Here is a 22,952-nt window from a genome sequence, read left to right on the forward strand (position 1 = left end):
ATCCTCATACTTTTCCACATCTCATTTACTCACTTACTTTTTTCTAGTATCTATATTTAAAGTTACTCTAAAAAAGCTTTGAGCACTTCTGAAAATAGCTGTCGAGTTAGCCCACTCTGTGCACAAAAAAATCATTAATCAATGTCTAGGCTCAACAATGATTGAAATAATGCAGGTAAACAGTATTTTTCAGATGTAACTTGAATTTTAATTGAGCTCTGTACACCCTCCATTGCTGATCTCCAAGTTCCAGCAGTTCGCATTACCATTGCTCGTAAAAGCGTAATATTTTCATTCGGCCGTATTCAAACATTTTCACCTTTCAGCTTGGATGTCAAACGTGCCGTGCCAAAGATCGATGCTTCCATTGGCTCCCCTTTTTCTGGAAATACCTTCCACGGTGGTGTGTGGATCGTTGGCAACTGGACGGATTTAATGGAGCATCAAGGCACATTGACCTTGTCATTGGATAAGTAGGAAAAAGTAAGGGGATTCGTGCATTCACATTGCTGTCATAGATGTATGTGTAACAAATTTATTATATTATATTTGTGCTACAGCACCAAGGCACTCTTTTGGTTTTAAAACTCAATTGAAAAGGGATAGTACTTGTGGTTCAGACCCTTGATCAAATTTAATGGCACCACACGTTCGCCAGTGTGATACCCATCGAGAACGGCCACTTCCTCGGCCGTCAGCTCAAAATCGAAGATATCGAAGTTTTCAGAAATTCGGTTAGTATTCGATGACTTGGGAATGGGAATGACACCCAGACCAACCTGCGAAGTAAAGGTAAATTAGATGCTATCGCTGAGATCGGCTAATTCCAGGCAATTACCAGGTAACGCAGAACAATCTGCGGTGCAGTCTTGCCATATTTCTTGGCAATAACCGCCACCTCCGGGGAATAGATAAAGTCCGGCTTCTGGATATCCGGCTTGGGCTTTCCCAATGGCGTGTAGCCCGTCAAAGTGACGTCGTTCTTCTTGCAGAAGGCTGTCAAAGCCTTCTGGTTGAGGGCAGGAGAGCACTCCACCTGGTTGGTGACGGGCTTGATCTCGCAGTTAGCCAAAACACGTGCCAGCTGCTCGCTGTTGAAGTTGGAGACTCCAATGCTGCGGACCAGCCCCAGTTTCACCAGCTTTTCCATGGCCTTGTAGGTATCCAGATAGTCCACATCACTTAGTTGGAGCACATCGTCCTCATTCTTGGGCATCAGAGTGTTCTCATCAACATATTTGTAGCCCACTGGCATGTGCATCAGATACACATCGATGTAGTCCAAGCCAAAATTGCTCAGCTGCTTGCGGCAAATGCCCTCAACGCGTTCAGGATCGTGGAAAACGTTCCATAGCTGCAGCAAAATATATTAACTTATTAATAGATCTAGAACATATTCAAGTCATTTACCTTTGTGACCAAGAAAATGTCCTCTCGCTTGACCACTCCCTCGGCGATTTTGTCCCGAATTGCCTTGCCCACTTCGGCCTCGTTTTGATAGAAATAAGCCGTATCTATATGGCGATAGCCCACATCGATGGCGTGCTTCACAGCGGCCTCGCCTTCGTTGTCCTTGGACTGTAAATAAAGTATACCAAATACACCATTAATATTGCTTCCTTTCGACAGAACCGAATATGTGTTTGATAAAGCGACTTTGGAGATCAGTTTATGGTTTTTTTCGACGACCTCACGTTCGTTTTACACCGAACACTATCAACATTTCGGATAGTCGCGAAATGACGAATCGAAACAACATTCGAGCTTATATGTCTGAGCAACGTCGAAAGGCGCAGGAAAGATTCGATAATCTTTGAAAGGACGATTTATAATACAAATTATTATTTATCCAGGTGAGCACTTAAAATGTTAATTTTCTTATATTTTATATTTTAATTTCGGCTTTCAGAGGATCATATCTAGCACAAAATATATTTATATATGATGACGTTTGGCATTTATAGCAGAAAAACTAAAACATTTTATTAAACTACAAAAAATAAAGCAACAATTTGAAAACTTAACTTATTAATTGAAACGCCGTAAACTAACTAACGAGATTCTTTCTTATATATGCATATTGTTACACTGCTTCTACCCTAACACCATATATCTTTATTTAGTAAGGATAGTACTGATGACTCTTGGCTTTTTCAAATTTCCAGATTCTCCGCCCTGTATTGAAGATCTTCAACTGAAGCAACTCATCCGGCGTTAGGTGGAAATCAAATATGTCCAGATTCTCGACGAGATGGGCTCGCTGGGCAGCTTTTGGAATAGGTACCGTGCCAATGTCGATCTGTGGAACATTTGTTTTGTTTAGCCAATAAATATCTTCATCACTTTACAATTCGAACGTTGTTTATACCAAGTATCTTAGGATGATTTGAGCTGGTGTCTTGCCGTATTTCGCTGCCAGGGCCAGAAGTTTGGCATCAGTATAGTATTCCGGCAGAGGATTGCATGCTTTGGGACGCCCCAGTGGCGAATAGGCAACCACCGTGATGTTGTGCAGTTTACAGAGCTCAATTAGGGGAATTTGCACCAATTCCGGATGGCATTCGATTTGAAGGCTCACAGGTTTGACCTGGCAGTGTTCTAGTAATCTCTTCAGCTGACTGGCATTAAAGTTGGACACTCCCAAGCTGCGCACAAGTCCCAGATGCACCAGTTGCTCCATACTTTTGTAGGTGTCCACATAGTCCACATCGCTATGAATTCCGAAGATCAGTTTCAAATTTCAAAAATTCATTTTTTCCGCATCGAGCTTCCTAAAGCTAACATATAGTTGCATCCATCACTCACTTGGTCCTCAGCTGGTCATTCTCGTGTGGCATCAGATCATCATCTGAGATATAGTCCACTCCCACCGGCGAATGCATCAGATATAGATCTATATAGTCCACGCCCTGTAGCTTTAATTGCATTTCGCAGGCGTATTTCACCATCTTGGGTTCGTGATATATGTCCCACAGCTAATGGGATATTGATTTTCGATCTGTATACATGTTCTGGTAACTAGATATACACTGTTTATACTATATCCTACCTTGGTGACCAGAAACACCTGTTCGCGTTTTATTTTTCTGTCGCCTATAAGTTTAGCTAACACCTTGCCTATAATGCTCTCATTCCTGTACAGATAGGCGGTGTCTATATGCCGATAGCCCATTTCAAGGGCGTGGCACACTGCAGCCTCACAGCGAGACTTCTTGAGCTACAGATAATATAATTAACTTTCAATTTCACAATGGCGCTTTATTGGAATGGAAAGGTAGAATGTTCCATGAACATATAGGCCTGGCTGCTGATTGATAAGCATTGCGGATGATAAGGATAAACTTACGTTGTAGGTGCCGAGACCCAAAACTGGCATCTCGTAGCCATTGTTCAACTTAACAGTCGGAGCAAGCTTCATTTTGCACTTTTGAATCAAGAATAAATGAAAAAATTCAGTTGCTTTATATGAAAGCCGGTAAGCGCAGTGTGACCAAAACGGCTTTGCATTATAACACCCCATGCCATTTTGCTAAGCTTTATTATTGCAATATATCTAACTATTTAAATAGTTTATAAAAAGGGAATGTTTTCTAGATGGAAACCAATGTTGTAATAAAACATAATGTCAATGTTATGTCTTGTAAAATGTTCAAAATTTATTAGGCCAGTGGTTCGCCATTTCACATTTTGCAGCACTGTTTTATAACTAACACATAAAACAGCTGTTACGAATATATTTTTTATTTTCCTACAGATAGCTAAACAAAAGAAGTTTTAAAATAGATACAAACATGAAATCTAATTAAAAAGGTAAATACAATTAAAATAAAACTGCCAGGAAACGCACACAAAGCAGCGTTCAGCTTGTCTTAAAGAAACAGACCTTGACAAGTAAGTAAACAAATCAATTATTTGTTGTCCCTTAATATAAACAAATGAATTCTAGGCCACAATGAGCCACTTGGGCCTTACGGATGTGCACCAGTCCGCGGATGCCACACCTGACCTGGAATCCTTCACTGGCTTCGGCAACTCCGCCGCCGAGGCTTTCATTCAAAGCCTCGCAGGAATGGTTAATCAGGGCGATGTGGAAACCATGATTAGGGCTCAAAAGCAAATGTAAGGAATGCAATTTAACCACAGAGATTATGTTAATTAACCAAAATACATTCCACAGGCTGCAACGCTTTGAGAAGACCAATGAGATGCTGCTCAACTGCAATGCCTTATCGCAGAGTCGACTGAAAAGTGCCAGCGAGGATTTCAAAAGGCATGTGAAATGCCTGAGCGAAATGAAGAAGGATCTGGATTATATATTCCGAAAGATACGGGTCATCAAGCAAAAGCTGCAGGTGCAGTTCCCCACCATTTACGCCGAAGTTCAGCCGCAGAGAAGCAGTTTGGCGGAGGAAGCCGAGGATGATGCGGAAGCCCAGGCAAAAAAGAGTACAGAAACACCTGCGCCCGCTGCACCAAAGCCAGTATTATCCACCAAAAAGAGTGCCGCTACCATTGAGTACGTGCAGATGGAGGAGGCGGTGGACAATGGCACTGTGGAGATCGAAAACGAGCTGATCAAACGAGTTTGCTCCGTGGAAACTGCCAACCCCAATGATTCCTCCGACTGCACATCCGAGGATACAGGTTGAACATCGCAATTGCTCCTAAAAAGCTTTACTCCTTCGATATATATGTCTGCATATAATAACTTATTGGTTTAATATTTATATAACCTGCTGCATACAAGGACACAATTCGTTTAGTTAGTTTAAACTATGAAATATGTGTAATAATTTAAGAAACTATTGGCTTAAAATATAATCTGGTACTTGTACTGCTTGGGCACCTTTGAGATTATGACGCGGCCATCGTAGCTGAGGGAAGCAAAGATCCACGGATCCACATTGCTCCACTCGGCACAGTAAACGGAGTCCTCGTGCTGATCAAACGTCTGCAGCAGACCATCTGGCAAGAGTTTGTGCCTCTCCTCGGCTTCTGCACCACTGAAGTTGGAGTCATCTAGTCCTGGCTGAACCTGTGTCTCTGAACTCACTGAGCCAGCGCAGGTGAGCAGCACCTTGCAGTCACTGGAGCTGGAGAGGAGCAATTGGTCGTGGAATGTGTTGAAGCGCACGCACCAAACCCAATGCGAATGATCGGAGCGCTCGAAAACCGGAGCCTTGGCCATGCGGCAGTCCCAAATCCTTAAGTAACCATCGTCACCGCCGGTTACCAAATGGCACTGCTTGTTGGGATTGCAGTCCAGATCTCGAACCATTTGTCCGTGCGCATCGTTGATGCTCCAGGCACAATGCTGTGTATCCCGCACATCGTAGGCGCTCAGATTGCCATCTTGGAGGGTGAGAAACTGGTGTCCCTGATGGTGGTGCGACCACTTGCCGGTGGTGAAATGCTGTGTGTGCTTTGCAGATCCACTGGAGGATCCGCTAGCCGGCACCTCGGCCACCACGCGAGTGGAGGCTTCAGCGCGCTGCATCACAGCCACCTTGTTGTCCACCACGCAGGCGAGGGTGTCCTGATTGGGATGGAATTCGATGGTCTTAACACGTTCGCCCAGTGCTTCCGTGTCCAGGACCTCAACCTGCTCCCAGGGCAGGTACTCCGACTTCAGCTCCGAATTGAGATCCTCGGGCAGCGTAATCAGAGCCGCTTTGGTGAGCACTTGTGCTCCCTTTTGCACATTGTAGACGGAGGCCAGCAGGCGAGAATTACGAGGGCAACTATTCAGTTTCCACACTTCACCCAGGGCATGCTCAAAGACCTGTTTGGGTATATATATTTAGCACATCCTTTGGCAATCCCAGATTTTCACCTTTGCTTGCACGGATCCCTGCTCCTCCTCGTACTGGATTAAGTGCACCTGGTTCGTGGGCTTCAAGGAGTTGGTGGCTATAAAAAAGCACACATCGTTGCTCTCTCCATACTGAGGTGTTAGGGCCCGAGCCTGCAGTTCCAGTCCGTAGATCAAGCTGTTTTCATCCATTTTCAAAGATTGACTCAATGTTTTGATTTTGCTAGATATCTAGGTACGAAACATACGTACACAAAACGGCGTACCTAAAAGTGTTGGTAAGCGTTCATCACCAGGTGGCAGCTCTAGATCATAAATAAAAAAGTAAATTTTAAATTAATTAAATAAAAGTATTTAAATTGCTAAAGAGGTTTAAATATATTTGATTTGATAAATATATTATGCTTGAAATAAAAAATAATATAAGTATTTAAAATCCGATCATGTTATTTCGTTAGATTTACTGTTAGGCCTACTAAGAAGTAACCCAATGTACAAACTAAACATATTTGTAATTCTCAATACAAGATTTGATTTTTATATGTTTATAAACCTAAACAATTTTTGAAATATTTGTCCGTTATCACTCGGCCAGTGTGACCGTTCAACCAAGCCAAGCGAGCGTATCGACTCCCCCCAAAAAAAACATGAAATACAACCCTGTGCCCAAACACAGTTTCTTCTCGTTCTCCTTCCATTTTGTTTTCACACAAAAGTGAAAAAAAATATCTGAAAAAGCAACAGACGCGTATTCCGACCGATCAAACAAAATTTCCACTATACAGTACATATAATCATTATCGAGAATTGAGAACCGACCGCCACGACGCGCGCAAAATTAGGACACGCATATACTGTAAACCAAACAGCGGATAGCACTAGCATCCCACATAGAGAGATATAGTCATGGCGCAGAATATCAGCCCCGAACAAAGTGGAGGAGCAGGAGGCGGCGGCACCAAGCACAGCGATGACTCCATGCCCGTGAAAGACAATCACGCCGTGAGTAAAAGGTGAGTAGCACATGGTGTGGCCCATGCGCCCATGGAGCAGCCTAGATAATCCAACGTCGCCACACTCACACATCCCACAGACTGCACAAGGAACTGATGAACCTGATGATGGCCAACGAGAAGGGCATTTCAGCGTTCCCCGACGGCGAGAACATCTTCAAGTGGGTGGGCACCATTGCGGGTCCACGGAATACGGTGTATTCGGGGCAGACGTACCGCCTGTCCCTGGATTTTCCCAACTCCTACCCGTATGCAGCGCCCGTGGTGAAGTTCCTGACGTCCTGCTTCCATCCCAATGTTGATCTGCAGGGCGCCATATGCCTGGACATACTGAAGGACAAGTGGTCCGCCCTGTACGATGTGCGCACCATTCTGCTGTCCATACAATCCCTGCTGGGCGAACCGAACAACGAGAGTCCACTGAATGCGCAGGCCGCGATGATGTGGAACGACCAAAAGGAGTACAAAAAATATTTAGACGCCTTCTATGAGAAACACAAGGACACCTAGAGTTTGGCAATCTAATGTCCTATTTCCTATGCTCATATTGCGGCGTATTTATTTACATATAGTGCAAGCAACTCCACTCATCCAATCCTACTGCCAACCAACAACCAATCATCAATCACCACCGTATCACCGTATCGCCGGATCACTGGATCACCAGATCAATTTCAACAACGTTTAATGCTGATAGTTCATTTGGCAGAAGACCCTGTGTGCATTTCTTATGTAATTGTCGATCGATAGACGGATAATCTGGTTTTTATTCTCATTTTTTTCCTCCCTACAAATTAATGATATATGAATGTATTGGTAATGTAATTTTAAAACTGTCCGTTCTTTAAGATTAAGCATAAATTTTAGTTAATTGTTTTTATACGCATGATTATTTTTTGAGAATGAGTGCGCGCGCCGCCATCGCCGCCCGCCTTTTGTACTGATGATTTTTAAGCGACTGTGCTGCGCCGGCCATTATGTGAATGTTAGCTAATTTTAGGGCAGCCTCATCGATTCGTCAACCATTCGTCTTAGTATCTCCATTTATGCGGCATTCTCCCACAATACTGGTGTAACAAATTCCAAGTAATTCGAATCATTGTAACAGTTGAGTTAGCTTGATGTTATTGAAACCACAAATAAAACGAATTATTGAACTACATCGCCTCGTGTTTCTTCGCATGAGCGCTGAGCTCCACACTGCTCCTAAAAATGCGTCCGCATTTTCTACATCTGAGCAGATTCTTGCTTCCGTGCTTCCGCTGCAGATGATCCACCATGTTCTCCTTGGTGTAGAACCTCTGATCACAGCACTCGCAGCAGTATCTCCGACCCTCTATGCTTCCATGGACCCTTTTGTGGCGCGTTAAATGCGCCCTTCGCACAAAGGACTTGCCGCACTCCTCACAAATGTGCAGTGCATCGGGTGATTCTGGCCTATGATTGCTTTCGTGCGCCCTTTTCATGTGATATTTGAGACTGCGGTCCGCTGTGTACACCTTATTGCAGTGCGGGCAGGCATGGATTATCCTCGCGGCGCTATTGTGATGCATCTCCCGCAGGTGCGACTCCAGCAGATTGGCCCTGGCATAACTCTTGGCACAATGGACGCAGGTATACGGCCGCAGACCCTCATGCTTCCGCATGTGGGCCTCCAGCAGCGACGACTTGTAGAAGCCACGATGGCATATGCGGCACTCGAGGGTGTGTCGCACTCCTCGTCGCTTCCTTGCACCCAGCCACTTTCTAATGCCCGCTATGGGTAGCTTCTCCTTGCCCAGATCCTGTTGGGCCGACTCGTCCTCTACCACGTACACTTCTTCCTGAAAAAGAAAGGTTATTATTCTTGATTAACTGAAAGTTGGTGGTTCGTTAGGTAGGTATAATATCCATATCATCTAGTCATCTATTAAAGGGGTATGTTTCTATTCTGCGACTTTAAAATGTAAGACCATTAAATGATATGAAAAACAAAGTAATCTAATAAAAGGGTAAGAATTAGGTGTGTGTACTTATTTCTTTTAAGTGGAAATTTTCCCATGCTTAGAAGTTACTGCTTTTTTATCTTATCGTCTGACTTAGATAAAATGAAAGTAATGTTTTGGGACTTGAACTTCAGGTTTACTGATCAGATTATGTTTTTGATTGATACCTAAATTTGCTATAAATACTATAAATAATTCAAAATGAACATAACATAGGGCATAAACAATAAATATATGCGCACTGTTCTAGATAAAACTGGATATTTCTAAAGGCCTAAAAAATCAGCTTTCTCGTTTCTAGGAAAAGCCATAAATTGAGGTGTGTGTCTGCCTAATTTTATTAATTCCTATATGTGCAGTGGAAAAATTAAAAATAACCAATAGATTAGACGCGCCTCCTTTTCGAGTGCTATCACCGCCAAACATTCTCCTACAAACAAAAATAGTACAACACAAACAAACGCCCGAAATGTTTTTGTTTATGGCCGCGTTGGGGGAATGGGTAGAAGTAGTGTCTTTGCTGCTAGGCAACACCTCTAGCGGAGCAGCGAATGTGATTCTAGATAAGATTACGGCAGAGGCGCACACTTGTGGCCAAATAAAACTCACAATCTCCTGCGTCGATTCGAGGGGGCGGGGTGCGTCCACTTGGGCTTCCGGATTAGTGGATTCGTTGCTCTCCGAGGGGGTGTCCAGGTCGGGCATGTGGTCCACCAGATTGAGGCACTCCATGTCGATGTCGTGCAGCAGCTTCTCAAAATTGCGCAAGGACTCTTCGCACATGCGTTGAAAGTCGTGGAACTTTTGCACCATCTGATAGCAGCACTCGCAGATGCTTTGCAGCACCAACTGGGGTGGCAAATCCTTGCCCGGATCCCCGCCAGTGCAGCCGTAGTACTTGCTGGCCAGATCCTGTTCGCTGTCCAGATTGTGGCTGGCATCCTGCGGACCCAGCAGCACCAGACAGGCTCGGCATATCAGCGTCTTGGCCACATTGCGTCCTTCCATGGCGCAGGTGGTGGTGGTGGTGGAATCGGCGACCATGCGACCCGCGCACAAACTCAGCTTCGAGTCAAACATCATTGATGGCGTTGTTGGCAACTCTGCCTCCACTCAACCGGCATGGAGCAAATTGAAATCAATTGTCGCAATTTAAGGCGACAGTGCGGCAGTCGGGCGTCCAGCGGCTAACCCCTCGATGGCAGTAATGCCAGCGGAGAGCAGACACCAGACACCACGATTCCATTTCCGGGGCTTTCGAATTGCGGGACATTAAAAGCTGCTGCCGAAAAGCTGTGTGGGATCAGCCCCAAAAGCTTGGCGACTGCATGCCCCCAACTATTTGAATCCAAAAGCTATCCTGCATAATAGTACTGCCTTTAGATATTATACAAATTCTTTAATTATTTACTTATTTCGAGATGAACAATATTTTCTTCAATATGCTTCGATATTTTTGTGATCCAAATAAATATATATATATAATATTAATTTTTATATTATTAAAATGGAAATCTCTTTTGCAAGACTCAAGTTTTATTTGTGTATATAGCACAAAGTAAAAAGTAAATTAGGCAATATTTAAGTGATTCTGCTTATAATTTGTCAAGTGATTTAGACAATCTTATGTGGAACGATGGCTAAATGGTTAAAAAACAAAAGTTCTGACAAGTTAAAATAATAATATATGGTATATCTTATCACTAGAAATAATTACTACTGAGTTTGTAGTATTACGCTTTGTTCAACTTGCTTACAAAATAAATTCTTCATCTACAAGCTATTTCCGGTGACAGTTGAGCCCAATGTAACTGAAGTGGCCACGGAGGAAAGGGTTTCCATGGAGACATTAAACTTCTGCTTGAATGCCTGCATCGTGTCCAGGTGATAGATCTTCTGAGTTCCGTTGCAGGGCCTCTGATCGATGGCCACGGCATACAGATTGACATCGCCACTGTTCGCCAGCAGAGTGGACATGTAGTGGGGCAAGTAGACGCGCTGCAGCTCCGGCGATTCCGAAGTCTGCGAGGCATTGTCCCCGTTGGTCATTTCCTTGCTGAAGGAGCGATGCAAGCGGACAATCTGCACGCTTTGGTAGTGGGCAATGAATAAGAATGGCTCGCGGTAAACAAATCCAGTGGGTGCATACACCCAGTTTACATCGTAGGGCCTGGATCGGCAGCCAAACTCATCCACAAAGACTCCATATTCGGCAAAGCAGAGCAGGTACTCCTGCCGAGAAATGCGCACAGCAGTGAGAGGCTGGCATTTGGCAGTGCTCTCCATTGACTTGTCCGACAGGTCCACAAACTCCTCAGCCGCATAGTTATCCAGATCGATCTCGTAAAACTTATCCGAGCTAACAATAGCTGAGTGGCGCGTAAAGAATATCGAAGTGACCGGAGTGGCGGTGTCCAAGGCTCGAACTGGCTTAAACATGTGCAGCTTAAGGTCGTACTTCAAGATGACAATCCTGGTGGACGTGGCTGCAATGGCGACCGAATCCAATGCGTTCTCCGCCTCATCGGAAATCAGCACCAGCTTCCATTTCTCCGAGGGCGTGCGATTGGCAAAGGGCAGCTCAATGGCAGACGTCTCCAGCACAGGCTTATGACACGAACTGGAGCTCTGGCAACGTGACTCCAGCTGCCGGTAGTCGCATTGGTAGAGTTTCTCGCCCACCGTGCCCACCATGATAGCCTTCGCCAGGCGCTTGCAGATGGACATGCAGCTCACCGACTCGAGGCCCGAAATGTGCACCAGTCGCTGCGAGTCCAAGTGATACGCATACAATCCCGTGTTACAGCCCAAGAGGAGTATTTGCTGCTCAGCCACTTCAAAGGCGCAGTTCACTTCGATTTCCTTTCGCGCCTGATCCTCCGGACCATCCGAACTGTAGACCAGCGATCCAATGTACTCGCCGCCGTTGGTAGTACCACCCGCAACATCTATGCTATTTAAGGTTAAGCTGGAGACAGATTGAACACTGCTAAGATCATCGGCTGGAGGTGCAGTCGGCTTCGTGCCGCACTGCCCTTGAACATTGGAGCGACACTTGCGATGCGTCACATCCTTGCACTCCTTACACTTCCAGAAGGGCGAACCGGCAACAACGACCTGTCCGCAAACTACACAATTAGCTGCATCCACCTTGGACTCCTGCAGGGCCAACTCGAAACGATGATGAGCCTCCTGTTCCTCGCTAGTTACTTTAGTTGGTTTCTCCGTGGTCTTCAACTCCACCTGGCTGGTGGTGCGCTTTAAGGATTGCTGCTTCTGCGGGGAACGTGGCAAGGCAGCAATGCTCACTGGTCTCTGTTTGGGTGCATCGGAGTCGCCATTCACAGCTGCCAACTTGCGGGGAGAGCGCAAGGTTGCAGTTCCTAAAAAAATAGTAGGAATTAGTAAATGAATCAATTGAAATCTAGAGAAAGCTTACCATTCAACATAGCCAGTTGCTCCTTCAGCAAGCTGTTCATCTTCTGTTCGCGCTTCAGTTCCTCCTTGAGCGCCCGATACAGAATAGAGGATTCCACGTCATTGGGTGACACGTTCTCCTTGTTTGTGTGGCTGGAACCGAAGAGCTTGTCCGCCAAAGTCTTTTTCTTCTTGGAAGACAGGTCCTCTACTTTAAGCTAATAGAAAAATGTATTTAGTTTCATAAAATATTCTCTAAAAACATCTATTTAATTTACCTGAAGGTAGTCAATCAGCTTTTTGTGCTGGGCAAGAGTGGCATTTGATTTGATGTCCCGCTGCACATAGAACTGCTCCTTCTCGGCCAAAGTGTCCTGAAGGGAATCGATCTCCGCGTGCAAGCTGGCTTGTGTTGACTCCAAGTTGCTGATCTCCGTCTGGAGATTGCCCACCTCTTCCTTCTTGTGGAACAGCTCGCTGAGAATTCTAGCATTTTCCTCCTTCAGGCTAACCATTTCGCGATTCGAGTCCGCAGTTTGGGCTTCGTAGTTTGCATTTTGGCCATCCAAAAGCTCCGCTCTCTCCTGGGTGGCAAACAGTGCGTTTGTCTGCTCCACCAACTGATCCTGCTGCGCCACCAACTTCTTTTGCTGCTCCTTCAGGTTCAGACGCAGTTCCTCGATTTCCGATGCCAGAACTTGAGCGCGCTGCTCTGCCAGACGCTTTTCGGATTCCAACGCAGATAGCTGCTTTCGCAGTTCAGTTAATTGATCATTGCGCTCCCTCAATTTCTCATGAAGGGTATCAAGCTGAGATTTTTGCGATTTATTCCGATCCTGCTCCGATTTCAGCATGGTTTCAACTTCAGTCAGCTGGCTGTCGGTAATGCTACAAGCGTACTTCAACCTCTGGAAGTTATCAGTGAGCTGTTTAAGTTCCTTCTGTATGGAGAGACTAGAGTCATTGGCTTTTCTACTCTTTTCGCGCTCCTCCTGTAATTCCCGCATGGTGTTCTTCTGTTCCAACGTTAGCCCATCGAATCGGGTCTGGATTTGCCTTAGTTTCTGACGCAGTTCAGTCTCCTGTTGTTCCAGCTTGTGCACATTGGCCAGGTGCTCGATTATCTCCGACTTGCACTTCATGCGCTCCTGCTCGGCCTTTTCCCATTGGCGGTGCTCCTTGAGGACATCTCTTTTGGCGGCCGCCAGTTCCTGCTTCAGCTCCTCGATGCGAGACTCCCGCTGGCGAGTTTCCTCCTGGGACGTCTTAAGCATTCTCTGTGATTCATCCCCTGCGTTTTGCACCTTTTTGATGCGATCCTCGGTGAGTTCCATGCGACGTGCCAGTAACTTCTTCTCGGACAAAGCTTCCTCGAGCTGTTTCTCCACCTTCCAGAGCGAAAGATTGGCTGTACGCGCTGCCTGACGTTCCACAATCATCTGCTCCCGCACTGCCGCCAATTTATCCTCCAGCTTCTCGTTCTGCCGCTCTAGCATATCACCCACAGTTTCGCCTTCTTGCTTACGCGATGAGTGGGATTTCGTGGGTGAAAGACTCTGCTCGTTAAAACGCTCCAGCATTTGCTCCAGTTTAGTGACCAGTGTCTGGAGTTGATCGGCGCGTCCTTTCTGATGGTTTTCACTTTCTTTGGCGGCTAACAAGTCGGCGCGAAGTTGGTCTTCGATGGCATTCAGTTCGGTCAAAGATCCAGGCGCAGTTTCGTAGGGGGAAACGTGGCTGGCTAGTGAGGATTCAGCCAGCTGACAGCGGCATTCGGCAAGCTAGTTGAAATAAGTATATTTAAGTATATATAGATTACATATCTTTATGTTATAATAATGAATATTGTTCTTGTTATATTCACTAATTAAATGAAAGGTTATATGTTTAATAAGGAATCATTAAGCATTTTTATACTGACTTTCACTTTGACACAAAACGAAAACTAACAATCACAGCCTGCTTACATGACTATCTATGTTTCTATTTGTGGCACAATATTGCATTGAATTAAACATTAATAAACATTATTAAGATTAATAACCTACCTGCAATTCCCTCTCGAGTCGATGACACTCTGCTTTAACATCCTGAGTTTCATTTTCCTTCAGTTGCAGCTTTGTCTCCAGCTTGACCTTTTCCGCATGAAGCTCATTATTGGAGGCGATCTCCTGGTTCAGACGCCGCAATATATCCTCGATGTTACGCTCGGTAGCGTTCTTCGCTTCCTGGGTTGACTTGCTGGACGATATAGACTCATCCAGCTCGGTGCGGATTTCCTTAATCTCCATTGTCATGCGGCGGTGTGTATCTTGTGAGTCGCGAACCTTTTTTCGGAGATCTGCTAGCTTTTGCTCATACGACTCGGCCATTTGGCGCTTCTGCTCCTCATGGTTCGTCTCGGATTTGAGATTCTGCTCCTTGATTTGCTGCAGCATATCCTTGTAGTTTTGCAATTTCATGGAAATATGCTTGCACTCTTCGAACTTGGCATTGAACTCCAGCTCACGGGCATCCAACTTTTGCAGCGTGGAAGCCAGCTCTTGTTTTTTATCCGCCAATTGTTTCTCATATCGTTGCTCCGAAGCGATCTTGGCTTCTTCGTACTTTTGGCGATTCAGGCGGAGGAGATCGGTGATAGTGGCTTCCTTTTTGGACCACATTTCCTCGTCTATTTTGGCCGAACTTTGGAGGGTCTTAATCTGCGTCTTGCAGGTGGTCAGCTCCATGGTTTTCTCCTTTATAATTTGTTGCAGTTTCTTAATTTCCATTTTAGCATCGGCCACCACCTGCGATTTGTTATCGGTCTTCCTAAGCGATTGCTGTGCCCGCAAAAGATCTTGTTTAAGCATTGAAATCTCATTCTCTCTAGTCTTCAGTTTCTGCAGCAGTTCCTTTAGCTTCTCCTGCAACTTTTCATCAGTCGTAGCGGACATTGTCGACTTTTCCATGTGAACAAAACTATACCCAATGAATGGTAAATCCTTGCCACTAAAGTCATTCGACTTCATGTTGGTTGTGAGTGACTTCTTAGCAACTCCCTGTTCCCTGCGAGTCTTGTGACGAGTTCCGTCCTCGAAATTGGACGTGTCGTCGTCAGATCTAACTGTTGGTATAATGGGAGGAACCTGGGAGCGAATGGAACCCCACGGCACTTCGCTGAAGAAGGGGTGATCTTTAATGCGCTCATAGGACAATCGCTTCGAGGGATTTGTGACCAGTGACTCAATAAGATGTCTATAGTTGACAGACACCTTCAAGTCGGCGGGAAAGCTGATGAGCTCTTTCAGGTGACTCTCCTCGCAGTGGGAGAGAATCTTGGAGTACGTCTCGTGTACGTTATCCTCGTGAAAAGGTGTTGTCTCGCATATCAACTCGTATCCAATTATACCCATGGACCAATAATCACAGCTGACCTACAAAATGATTTCTTGTTTTAGCTACGAACTTTCGAAACCAAACTCTGCGATCGTACAGTTCTACTCACATCGTGCAACGACTTGGACAGCTTGTAGGTGGAAATGGTCTGCAGTAACTCTGGAGCAATGTAATCAGGTGTTCCCACGGGCGACAAACTCAGCACGTGGCCATCCCGATCCAGGGCAGCGGCGTTACCGAAATCGGCCAGTTTTATATGACCAAAACGATCAATCAGTATATTTTCTGGCTTTATATCCCGATGTACATAGCCCATTTCGTGCAATGTGTGCAGAGCCACTGTGAGCTCGGCCAGGTAGAAACGAGCCAAGTCTTCATCGAAAGGGCCATGGCGAGACATCAAGCTGAGAAGATCTCCGCCGGGCATGTACTCCATGACCAAGTACAGGTTGTCGTTATCCTGAGACAGAAAAAGTAATTGAAATGCTGAATTATGGGAGAGTATGAGAGGAAATAACAAACCTGGAAGGCGTACTGCAAATTAATCAGCCATTCGGAATTGCGAATGGACATGATGTCGCGCTCCTCCTTGACTTGTGACGTGGTCACCACCGACTTTTTGATCTTCTTCATGGCGTATATGTCGTTGGTTTGCCGCTCCACCACCAGGTGAACGTTGCCAAAGTATCCTTGGCCAATAAGCGTCTTGATGAGGAAGTCATCTGCATTGACTCTCAGTTTGCGGGTCTCCTCTATGATGGGACGAACTGGAGCGAGAAATTAGATAGTAATAGTTATAGGTAGTTAGGCATGAGCTCGATTTTTAAGGAAGCAAATAACAAACTTAAAAACTAACACAAATACTAAAGACCCTATCTTCTATTTTAAGTTGGCTATTAATCTACTGAAGTAATTGTGTTGTGAGCTGATTTTAAAACTATACCAACCAGAATAGAATAGAATAAACATTACTACATTATTATATTATAACATTACAAATGAAATATGAACAGCAGAAATAGACTTTATAATATTACAATAAAGTAAATAAGGGGTCTCTGAGTTCCATGGCTATATAGATGGTAGACATGCCATCTTAAAACCCTGCTGACCAGTGCAGTTGACTCACATTTGTTGACAAACTCGGCGATGTTGCGATCGCGCTTCTTCAGCGTGTCCTTGTCGCACTCGTTGTACAGCAGACAGAAGGCGTCCAGGAGTCCCTCGCGGCAGATGGCCTCGGCCACGGCGGCGCTGGTGGTGCTCACGGGAATGATGCTCCTCCTGGTGGGTGTGGGAATACCCGATCCGGCGGCGCTTCCGGCGGGCTTTGCACAGACGCCAGCACCTTTGCCCAGAATCAGGTTGTTTAGGCGCGCAGTGCGCACGCTAATCGGCTCCAGCTTGGGTGGCATGATGGACTCTCTATTTGCGATTTTTCACATAAATAATACACTTAGAACTGCGTTAAATGCCAGAGCATTTTTTTGCCGTTTTGCTTTGAAAAAAATGCGCCGAGGGAAGCCGAAAAACCAGGGATGCGTGCCCACTGAGCACTGTTGCATTTAGGGTTGCAAGCAGGGTTGCCCGGTGAAAAAGAATGAATTTGAAATTTTTGGGCACATGAAGCACTTTTATACAGACTGTTTTACTTTTGCCAAAATGCAGCAGCGTCCCCTTTTTAATTTTTCCAATTTATGTATAAACAGTTATTATTATTATTTCGCTGCCGCCGCCGCTGCTTTCCATCCGCGCTTTCCAACACCGTCGCGGCACTCGCTCGTTTCCATCGTTCATTTTCGACGGGTAGGTTTTCGCAGACGGACGGAGCAAAGATTTGTGCATCGAAAATTGCAATTTTCACATTTTGAGCCGTGTGTGCAGCACCACAGACATTGGAAAAGCGCTTGCCGCACTTGTGCAAAAACACAGCTCCATCAAGCAAACGCGGCTAGAAGGCGATTGGCCGCAAATTCGCCCTGGAACGGAAAGGCAATTGCGTGTGAAAAAAAGTCGGAAAAAAAAGTAAAAGAAGAGCAGAGACTGAAACCGTCGAGAAATCGTTGTCGTCGCGCTCGCTGTAATTGTTTGCTTTTGGCCAGAGAAATTCGTGTGCCTGTTGGCAGAAACACTTAATAAAAGTTTGTATTTTCGGTGTGAGTGCGCAGTGAAGTACAGAAGAAGTTCAAGATGAGCGGGGGATTGCCGGAGTTGGGCTCCAAAATCAGCCTCATTTCCAAGGCGGACATTCGATACGAGGGCCGCCTGTACACGGTGGATCCGCAGGAGTGCACCATTGCGCTCTCGAGTGGTAAGTATTTAATCCGAAAAGCGCCCACGTAATTGCCATTTAGCCCCATATATCTACATATACGGGATATAAGTGGGTGCCGTAATCTGCGCCAAAAAAAAAGAAATCCCTGTAAAGAAACGGTTCATCGCAAAAGAAAATGGATTCTGTCCATTTCTCTTGTGTGTGTGGCTCTACTCTTTCTTTTTTGTTCGTTTCTTTTTGTTAGTTTTTACAGTAATTTCATACTCTGTGGAGACGAAGAGTGCAATTGCCGCCACCGCTGCGTTCTCTCCATATCCATTTCGCCACCGTCTCTCGCTCTCTCTCTCTCACTTATGCTTTTTGTTTGTCATGTTGGCTTTGGCCTGTTTCTGTCTTTGGCTTGTTGTTGTACAGTGTTGCTTTTGAAATTTACATGACACACATACACCCGCACACAAAGTAACGAACACCAGCAAGGCCCCAATGCAATTTGTTTATTTGCAAATACAATTTCGATTTGGCGCCAGATAACGGGATCCACGGGCTCCCGTTACGGATGTCAGTGCCCTGGAAGTCGAAAAGGAGAAACGGAGAACGCACAAATACCGGCAAAACATGCGTTTCCCAGTTGAGGTTAAATTGGAAGCGCGGCCTAACCTTAATGGGTTTACAAGGGTCCGAAAATCAAAGATTTTCGACTTTTTAACAATTCAATTATATAATGTTGAATGTGTCAAATGTTTTGCATAAATTTTAAAACAAATGGATTACAATCTTTAAAGTTATTCTTGATAGATGAACAACATTTACAAAACCGACTCAAAATGCCGGTTATACACTCTTTTAAGACGGTAGTTCCTAACTTTATTTAAATTGAAACTAGTTGCCAATTCGAAAGTTTCGCTTTGTTGAAGACTCTTCCGAGAATAATGGAGAAAATGGCTGATGTGATAAGAAAACTTTGCAATAGAAATGTAGTGAACCCGTGTGTTTTGTATTGTACCCAAAAATACTTAAAAGTTTTAATAATACGACTTAACCCATTTTACCCTTTTTCCTATTTCAGTGCGATCCTTCGGTACTGAAGATCGGGACACCCAGTTCCAGATAGCGCCGCAGTCGCAGATCTACGACTACATCCTTTTCCGTGGCTCGGACATCAAGGACATTCGCGTTGTCAACAACCACACGCTACCGCACCACAATGACCCGGCGATCATGCAGGCGCAGCTCCAGAACGGACCGCCCCAGATGCCGCAGCACTTCCCCATGCCCAGCGGGATGAACGCACCGCCCCAGCAACAGCAGCAGGTGCCGTCCCAGCAACCGGCCCAGATGCCGGGCGGAGGAGGCAGTGGTGGTGCTGGCGGTGGAGGAGCTCCTGGCGGACCCGGCTACGGCAATGGCAATCCGTTCGGCAACCTGGGCGGTCCCAATCTGGCCAATATCGTGGGCAATGCGGGCGGATCACTTGCGCCCGGTTCCGGAGCTCCAGGCAGCGGACCCTTCATGCACATCGGCGGCAACCAGCAACAGCAGAAGCCTCAGCAGCAGAAACAGCCAAGTGAGTTTGGTTAGAGCACATTTATTACAAGTTTAATTTTTTATTATATATCATTCTTAAATCAAAGTTAGTTTTCTGTTTATTGCATACATAATATATTAGAAATTTTTTAATTTTAATTTTATTGCCTGCTCTACCGATACCCAAAACTTCAAATTCCGGAAATACTTTGAGATATGGTGAATTTTGTGGTTTTATCAGATAAGTGAGCATGTCGATTCCATTGAAAATGGCACATACTCTGTGCCAAAAGGCAGTTAAAAATGAATTTTTAAAAATAATTTGTTGATATCCAAAGTTTTTATTGCCATACATTGTACGTTTGAGTACTTGGAAATGGCTTTATCTTATCTGAAAACCCAGCCCTTTATAAAGTTTATGACACCTCTTAAATATATCAACAAAAATGTATTTATTGTATTGCTGTGATTTTGCAACATAATACACATGTACTTGTTTGAACTAATGTTTTTGGTGCCCACACGCATTACTCTCTCCCTTTCGTCCTCGTTGCGTCCTCTATATGTGTACAGTTTCCGTTCTAGACATGCTGGCCGGAGCCTCGCGCTCGACGACGCCCATTAGCCTGATTGTGAGTCCCACGGCGGAGCTGACCCAGCAGCAGCAGCTGCACCAGCAACAGAACGCTGGCCAGGGTGGCAACGGACGCGATGCAGGACATAAGCGCCAGAACCACCAGAATCAGCAGCAGCAGTCGCAGCAGCAGCGGGGCGGTCCCAGCGGTCACAACAACATGCAGCAGCAACGCGGTGGCAGTGGAACGGACTTCTATAACCAGCAGCACCAGCAGCGGGATCGTCGTGACTCCGGCCGTCAAATGGACAACAACTTCAGCAACAACTACAACAATAATCAGCGCAATCGCGGCGGCGGCAATGGAATGCAACAACAGCAGCGAGGAGGAAACGGCGGCGGCGGCGGTGGAGGAGGCGGCGGAAACGGAGGTGGAAACAACCCGGCCTGGAACATGCACCGCGGCAACCAGAACTCGAACAACATGATGAACATGCGCAACCGCGGCATGGGAAATCGCGGCCCCATGCGACCCAATCAGGTACGCCTGCTGATGACTCAAAGTGCTTTAGATGGTTGATTAACCCCTGGCGATTTCATTTTGCAGGGCTATCGTCCGCAGTCGGCCAATAACCAGAACAAGCCGCGCAACAAGATCAAGTTCGAGGGCGACTTTGACTTCGAGCAGGCCAACAACAAGTTCGAGGAACTGCGCTCCCAGCTGGCCAAGCTCAAGGTGGCCGAGGATGGTGCCCCCAAGCCAGCCACCAATTCAACGGCCACCACTACAACTGCAACCAATGAGCAGGTGGGTGAGAAGGTTGAAGGCGTTCACACAGTAAGTCCAGCACACTTTTTATTTTTTATACACAACAAATTAGACTAAATATATTTAAGCTTCTTTATTTGATGTTTGTTAGAAATTAAGTTTAAAGTAAGTTAGTTACTCACCATTTCCATTTGCTACTTGCAGTTGAATGGCGAGACCGACAAGAAGGATGATTCTGGCAACGAGACCGGCGCTGGAGAGCACGAGCCCGAGGAGGATGACGTTGCTGTGTGCTACGACAAGACCAAATCGTTCTTCGACAACATTTCGTGCGAGGCTGCCCAGGATCGCAGCAAGAACAAGAAGAACGATTGGCGCCAGGAGCGCAAGTTGAACACGGAGACCTTCGGAGTGTCCTCCACACGACGTGGCAGGTGAGTCAACCAAAGCAGACATGCAAATGATATGCGGCTCATCAACTGAATGTATTGCAAACAGTTACCGCGGACGCAACCATTACTACAACAATAATGGCAACATGGGCGGAGCGGGCAACGGCGGCATGAACTCGGGATACGGAGGTGCGCCCGGCTACAACAGGAACAACTATCGCATGGGCGGAGGCGGCGGCGGTAACTTCCGCAACAGGAGCAACAATCGCAACAACGGCGGCGGTCGTGGCGGCAACGGAATGCCAAACATCACCAACGGCAACACGGCTGCTGCGCTGAAGGCGGCCAACAATGCTGGGCACGGATCCAATGCCACGGACTCCAATGCACCAAATGCCACAACCACGACGACAAAGTCGACGTCCCTCTTGCCAGAGCAGACGCAACAGGTGGCGGCAGTTTGTGAGTAGCAATTACGCCTATACACTTCGTAGAAAACATGTGTGTTTACCTTTTGCAGCTCAATAGTGCAGCCCAGCTAGTGGAGAACCACTTTAAATAAACCAACCACAAATTGATAGATGCGAATTGAGAAGAACGTAAAGTAAATATCCTATTCTTTGCAAAGCTAATTATTCGAAGCAAACCAATCAACCGACCGACCGAGCGAACGATCGACGACACACAGGCTCTTATTATCAGGAATTTCGAGTTATGGATCCAGCGGCATAATATATTTGTATAATTAAATTTAGTGTTACAATTCTCACGACGTCCTGGGGCGCACTTCGCTGCTGCCCGCCCACCACCGTGTGCTTGGCGATGATAAGCGCTCTACGATTCGATTAACGACTAGCGATTAGCGACTGTGAATGTGAACCGGCCATGTGTTAGGTTTTGTGTAAATGGCTGGTTCCAACGCCTTGCGCTGAGCAGAAAGCACGGTATTGATAAGGAGAAGATAATGGCACGCCTGCATACATACATATATTTAGTAATAGATGTGAAGAACATAGTAAGCATAAGTATGAAAAGCTAAAAAAAACAAACAAACAAACCATTTACCAGGAGCAAGGAGATTTAGCGGAGGAGCCGAGCCGATAACAATAATGAAATTAATGGAGTAAACCAATTAAATCCATGGAATTCCCAAATCTAAAATAAAAGCTAACTAATACGTTTTTATTTGAATGAAAGAGTAACAGATCGATTGTAATAATGTATTTCTTGTGGGCGTAAAACATCGACAAACACTCGAGCCGTTTTACTAGCATTTAAAACTATTATTTAAGAGCATTTTAAACATGAAAAAAGAAACAAGAAAATAAAATCGGCAGCTACGCGCTTCTTTGAAAAGCACAATTGTAAAAAGTCAATGCAGCCCAGCTGAAGAGTAAAGTCTTCGAATGAAAATGTGAACAAAAAAAAGAAACAACAAAAAGATAATTCATTAGCAAATTTGTCATTAATTTAAAGTCCAGTAAGAAAAGCCCAAAAGTTAGGTTTTCGTGCAGTTTATTTTTTTTTTTCTGATCTCGGTTGGGCTACACAACAAGTGCACGTTTTCTCGCCACGTCTGCAAGGGAATTTATTACTAATTTACTTACGAATCGAAGCGATACGAAGATGATGTTCTCAATGTAAATGTTAAGATTGTGTGATCACTGGCTGCTGCGGCTGAAACCGAGGCCTTGAAAGCGAGTAAATTGCGCGTGTGCATGCATATGTATTTCCAGCTGAAGTCCTTTTAGATATTTGTTTGTTATCCTTGTATCCAGATATATATTTGTATTGAATTCAGCACAACAGCCGC

At 45.4% G+C, this 22,952-nt stretch overlaps 7 protein-coding genes and 1 long non-coding RNA gene across 17 annotated transcripts; 4 read left to right on the plus strand and 4 right to left on the minus strand.

The window, feature by feature from the left end:
• Positions 1–500: 500 nt before the first annotated feature.
• On the minus strand, positions 501–3,504 carry LOC120448303 (1,5-anhydro-D-fructose reductase). Of its 2 annotated transcripts, XM_039630244.1 has the most exons (5): positions 3,347–3,504; positions 3,050–3,217; positions 2,806–2,975; positions 2,369–2,711; positions 1,958–2,299 (listed from the first exon to the last, which is right to left on the minus strand). In XM_039630244.1, the coding sequence occupies exons 1-5, from the start codon at positions 3,416–3,418 to the stop codon at positions 2,120–2,122; spliced, it is 933 nt and encodes a 310-aa protein (XP_039486178.1). In that variant the 5' UTR covers positions 3,419–3,504; the 3' UTR covers positions 1,958–2,119. The 2 variants fall into 2 exon arrangements, with proteins under 2 accessions (XP_039486177.1, XP_039486178.1); XM_039630243.2 differs by lacking the exons at positions 1,958–2,299; positions 2,369–2,711; positions 2,806–2,975; positions 3,050–3,217 and adding exons at positions 501–779; positions 839–1,354; positions 1,411–1,578 and having other exon boundaries at positions 3,347–3,503.
• LOC120448304 lies at positions 596–2,352 on the plus strand. Its single transcript, XR_005616092.1, has 3 exons — positions 596–734; positions 1,630–1,853; positions 2,166–2,352. It is a non-coding gene; the product is annotated as an uncharacterized LOC120448304 (long non-coding RNA).
• Positions 3,505–3,712: 208 nt separating the features above from the next.
• LOC120448320 (kxDL motif-containing protein CG10681) lies at positions 3,713–4,857 on the plus strand. Its single transcript, XM_039630267.1, has 3 exons — positions 3,713–3,891; positions 3,947–4,119; positions 4,178–4,857. Exons 2-3 carry the CDS (start codon positions 3,953–3,955, stop codon positions 4,647–4,649), a joined length of 639 nt encoding a protein of 212 aa, XP_039486201.1. The 5' UTR covers positions 3,713–3,891; positions 3,947–3,952; the 3' UTR covers positions 4,650–4,857.
• On the minus strand, positions 4,691–6,066 carry LOC120448317 (EARP and GARP complex-interacting protein 1). The gene is made up of 2 exons (XM_039630265.1): positions 5,834–6,066; positions 4,691–5,782 (listed from the first exon to the last, which is right to left on the minus strand). The coding sequence occupies exons 1-2, from the start codon at positions 6,002–6,004 to the stop codon at positions 4,811–4,813; spliced, it is 1,143 nt and encodes a 380-aa protein (XP_039486199.1). The 5' UTR covers positions 6,005–6,066; the 3' UTR covers positions 4,691–4,810.
• Positions 6,067–6,461: 395 nt separating this feature from the next.
• LOC120448321 (ubiquitin-conjugating enzyme E2 C) lies at positions 6,462–7,987 on the plus strand. Its single transcript, XM_039630268.2, has 2 exons — positions 6,462–6,825; positions 6,906–7,987. The coding sequence occupies exons 1-2, from the start codon at positions 6,719–6,721 to the stop codon at positions 7,333–7,335; spliced, it is 537 nt and encodes a 178-aa protein (XP_039486202.1). The 5' UTR covers positions 6,462–6,718; the 3' UTR covers positions 7,336–7,987.
• On the minus strand, positions 7,967–10,070 carry LOC120448319 (zinc finger protein 436). Its single transcript, XM_039630266.2, has 2 exons — positions 9,420–10,070; positions 7,967–8,648 (listed from the first exon to the last, which is right to left on the minus strand). Exons 1-2 carry the CDS (start codon positions 9,891–9,893, stop codon positions 7,983–7,985), a joined length of 1,140 nt encoding a protein of 379 aa, XP_039486200.1. The 5' UTR covers positions 9,894–10,070; the 3' UTR covers positions 7,967–7,982.
• Positions 10,071–10,301: 231 nt separating this feature from the next.
• Positions 10,302–17,158, minus strand: LOC120449401 (citron rho-interacting kinase). Of its 2 annotated transcripts, none has more exons than XM_039631846.2 (7): positions 16,735–17,158; positions 16,128–16,372; positions 15,703–16,065; positions 14,276–15,643; positions 12,506–14,008; positions 12,250–12,445; positions 10,302–12,193 (listed from the first exon to the last, which is right to left on the minus strand). In XM_039631846.2, the coding sequence occupies exons 1-7, from the start codon at positions 17,018–17,020 to the stop codon at positions 10,584–10,586; spliced, it is 5,571 nt and encodes a 1,856-aa protein (XP_039487780.1). In that variant the 5' UTR covers positions 17,021–17,158; the 3' UTR covers positions 10,302–10,583. The 2 variants fall into 2 exon arrangements, with proteins under 2 accessions (XP_039487780.1, XP_039487781.1); XM_039631847.2 differs by having other exon boundaries at positions 15,715–16,065; positions 16,735–17,157.
• Positions 17,159–17,388: 230 nt separating this feature from the next.
• On the plus strand, positions 17,389–22,341 carry LOC120449404 (protein LSM14 homolog B). Of its 8 annotated transcripts, none has more exons than XM_039631855.2 (7): positions 17,390–17,916; positions 18,947–19,444; positions 19,978–20,519; positions 20,586–20,786; positions 20,952–21,181; positions 21,246–21,601; positions 21,660–22,341. In XM_039631855.2, the coding sequence occupies exons 1-7, from the start codon at positions 17,796–17,798 to the stop codon at positions 21,665–21,667; spliced, it is 1,956 nt and encodes a 651-aa protein (XP_039487789.1). In that variant the 5' UTR covers positions 17,390–17,795; the 3' UTR covers positions 21,668–22,341. The 8 variants fall into 8 exon arrangements, with proteins under 8 accessions (XP_039487790.1, XP_039487791.1, XP_039487789.1 ...); XM_039631851.2 differs by having other exon boundaries at positions 17,391–17,916; positions 18,947–19,453; positions 19,990–20,519; positions 20,586–20,816; XM_039631849.2 differs by having other exon boundaries at positions 17,391–17,916; positions 20,586–20,816.
• Positions 22,342–22,952: the final 611 nt, after the last annotated feature.

Source organism: Drosophila santomea, chromosome 3L (genome assembly GCF_016746245.2).
Source record: "Drosophila santomea strain STO CAGO 1482 chromosome 3L, Prin_Dsan_1.1, whole genome shotgun sequence".
NCBI classification, from domain to species: domain Eukaryota; kingdom Metazoa; phylum Arthropoda; class Insecta; order Diptera; family Drosophilidae; genus Drosophila; species Drosophila santomea.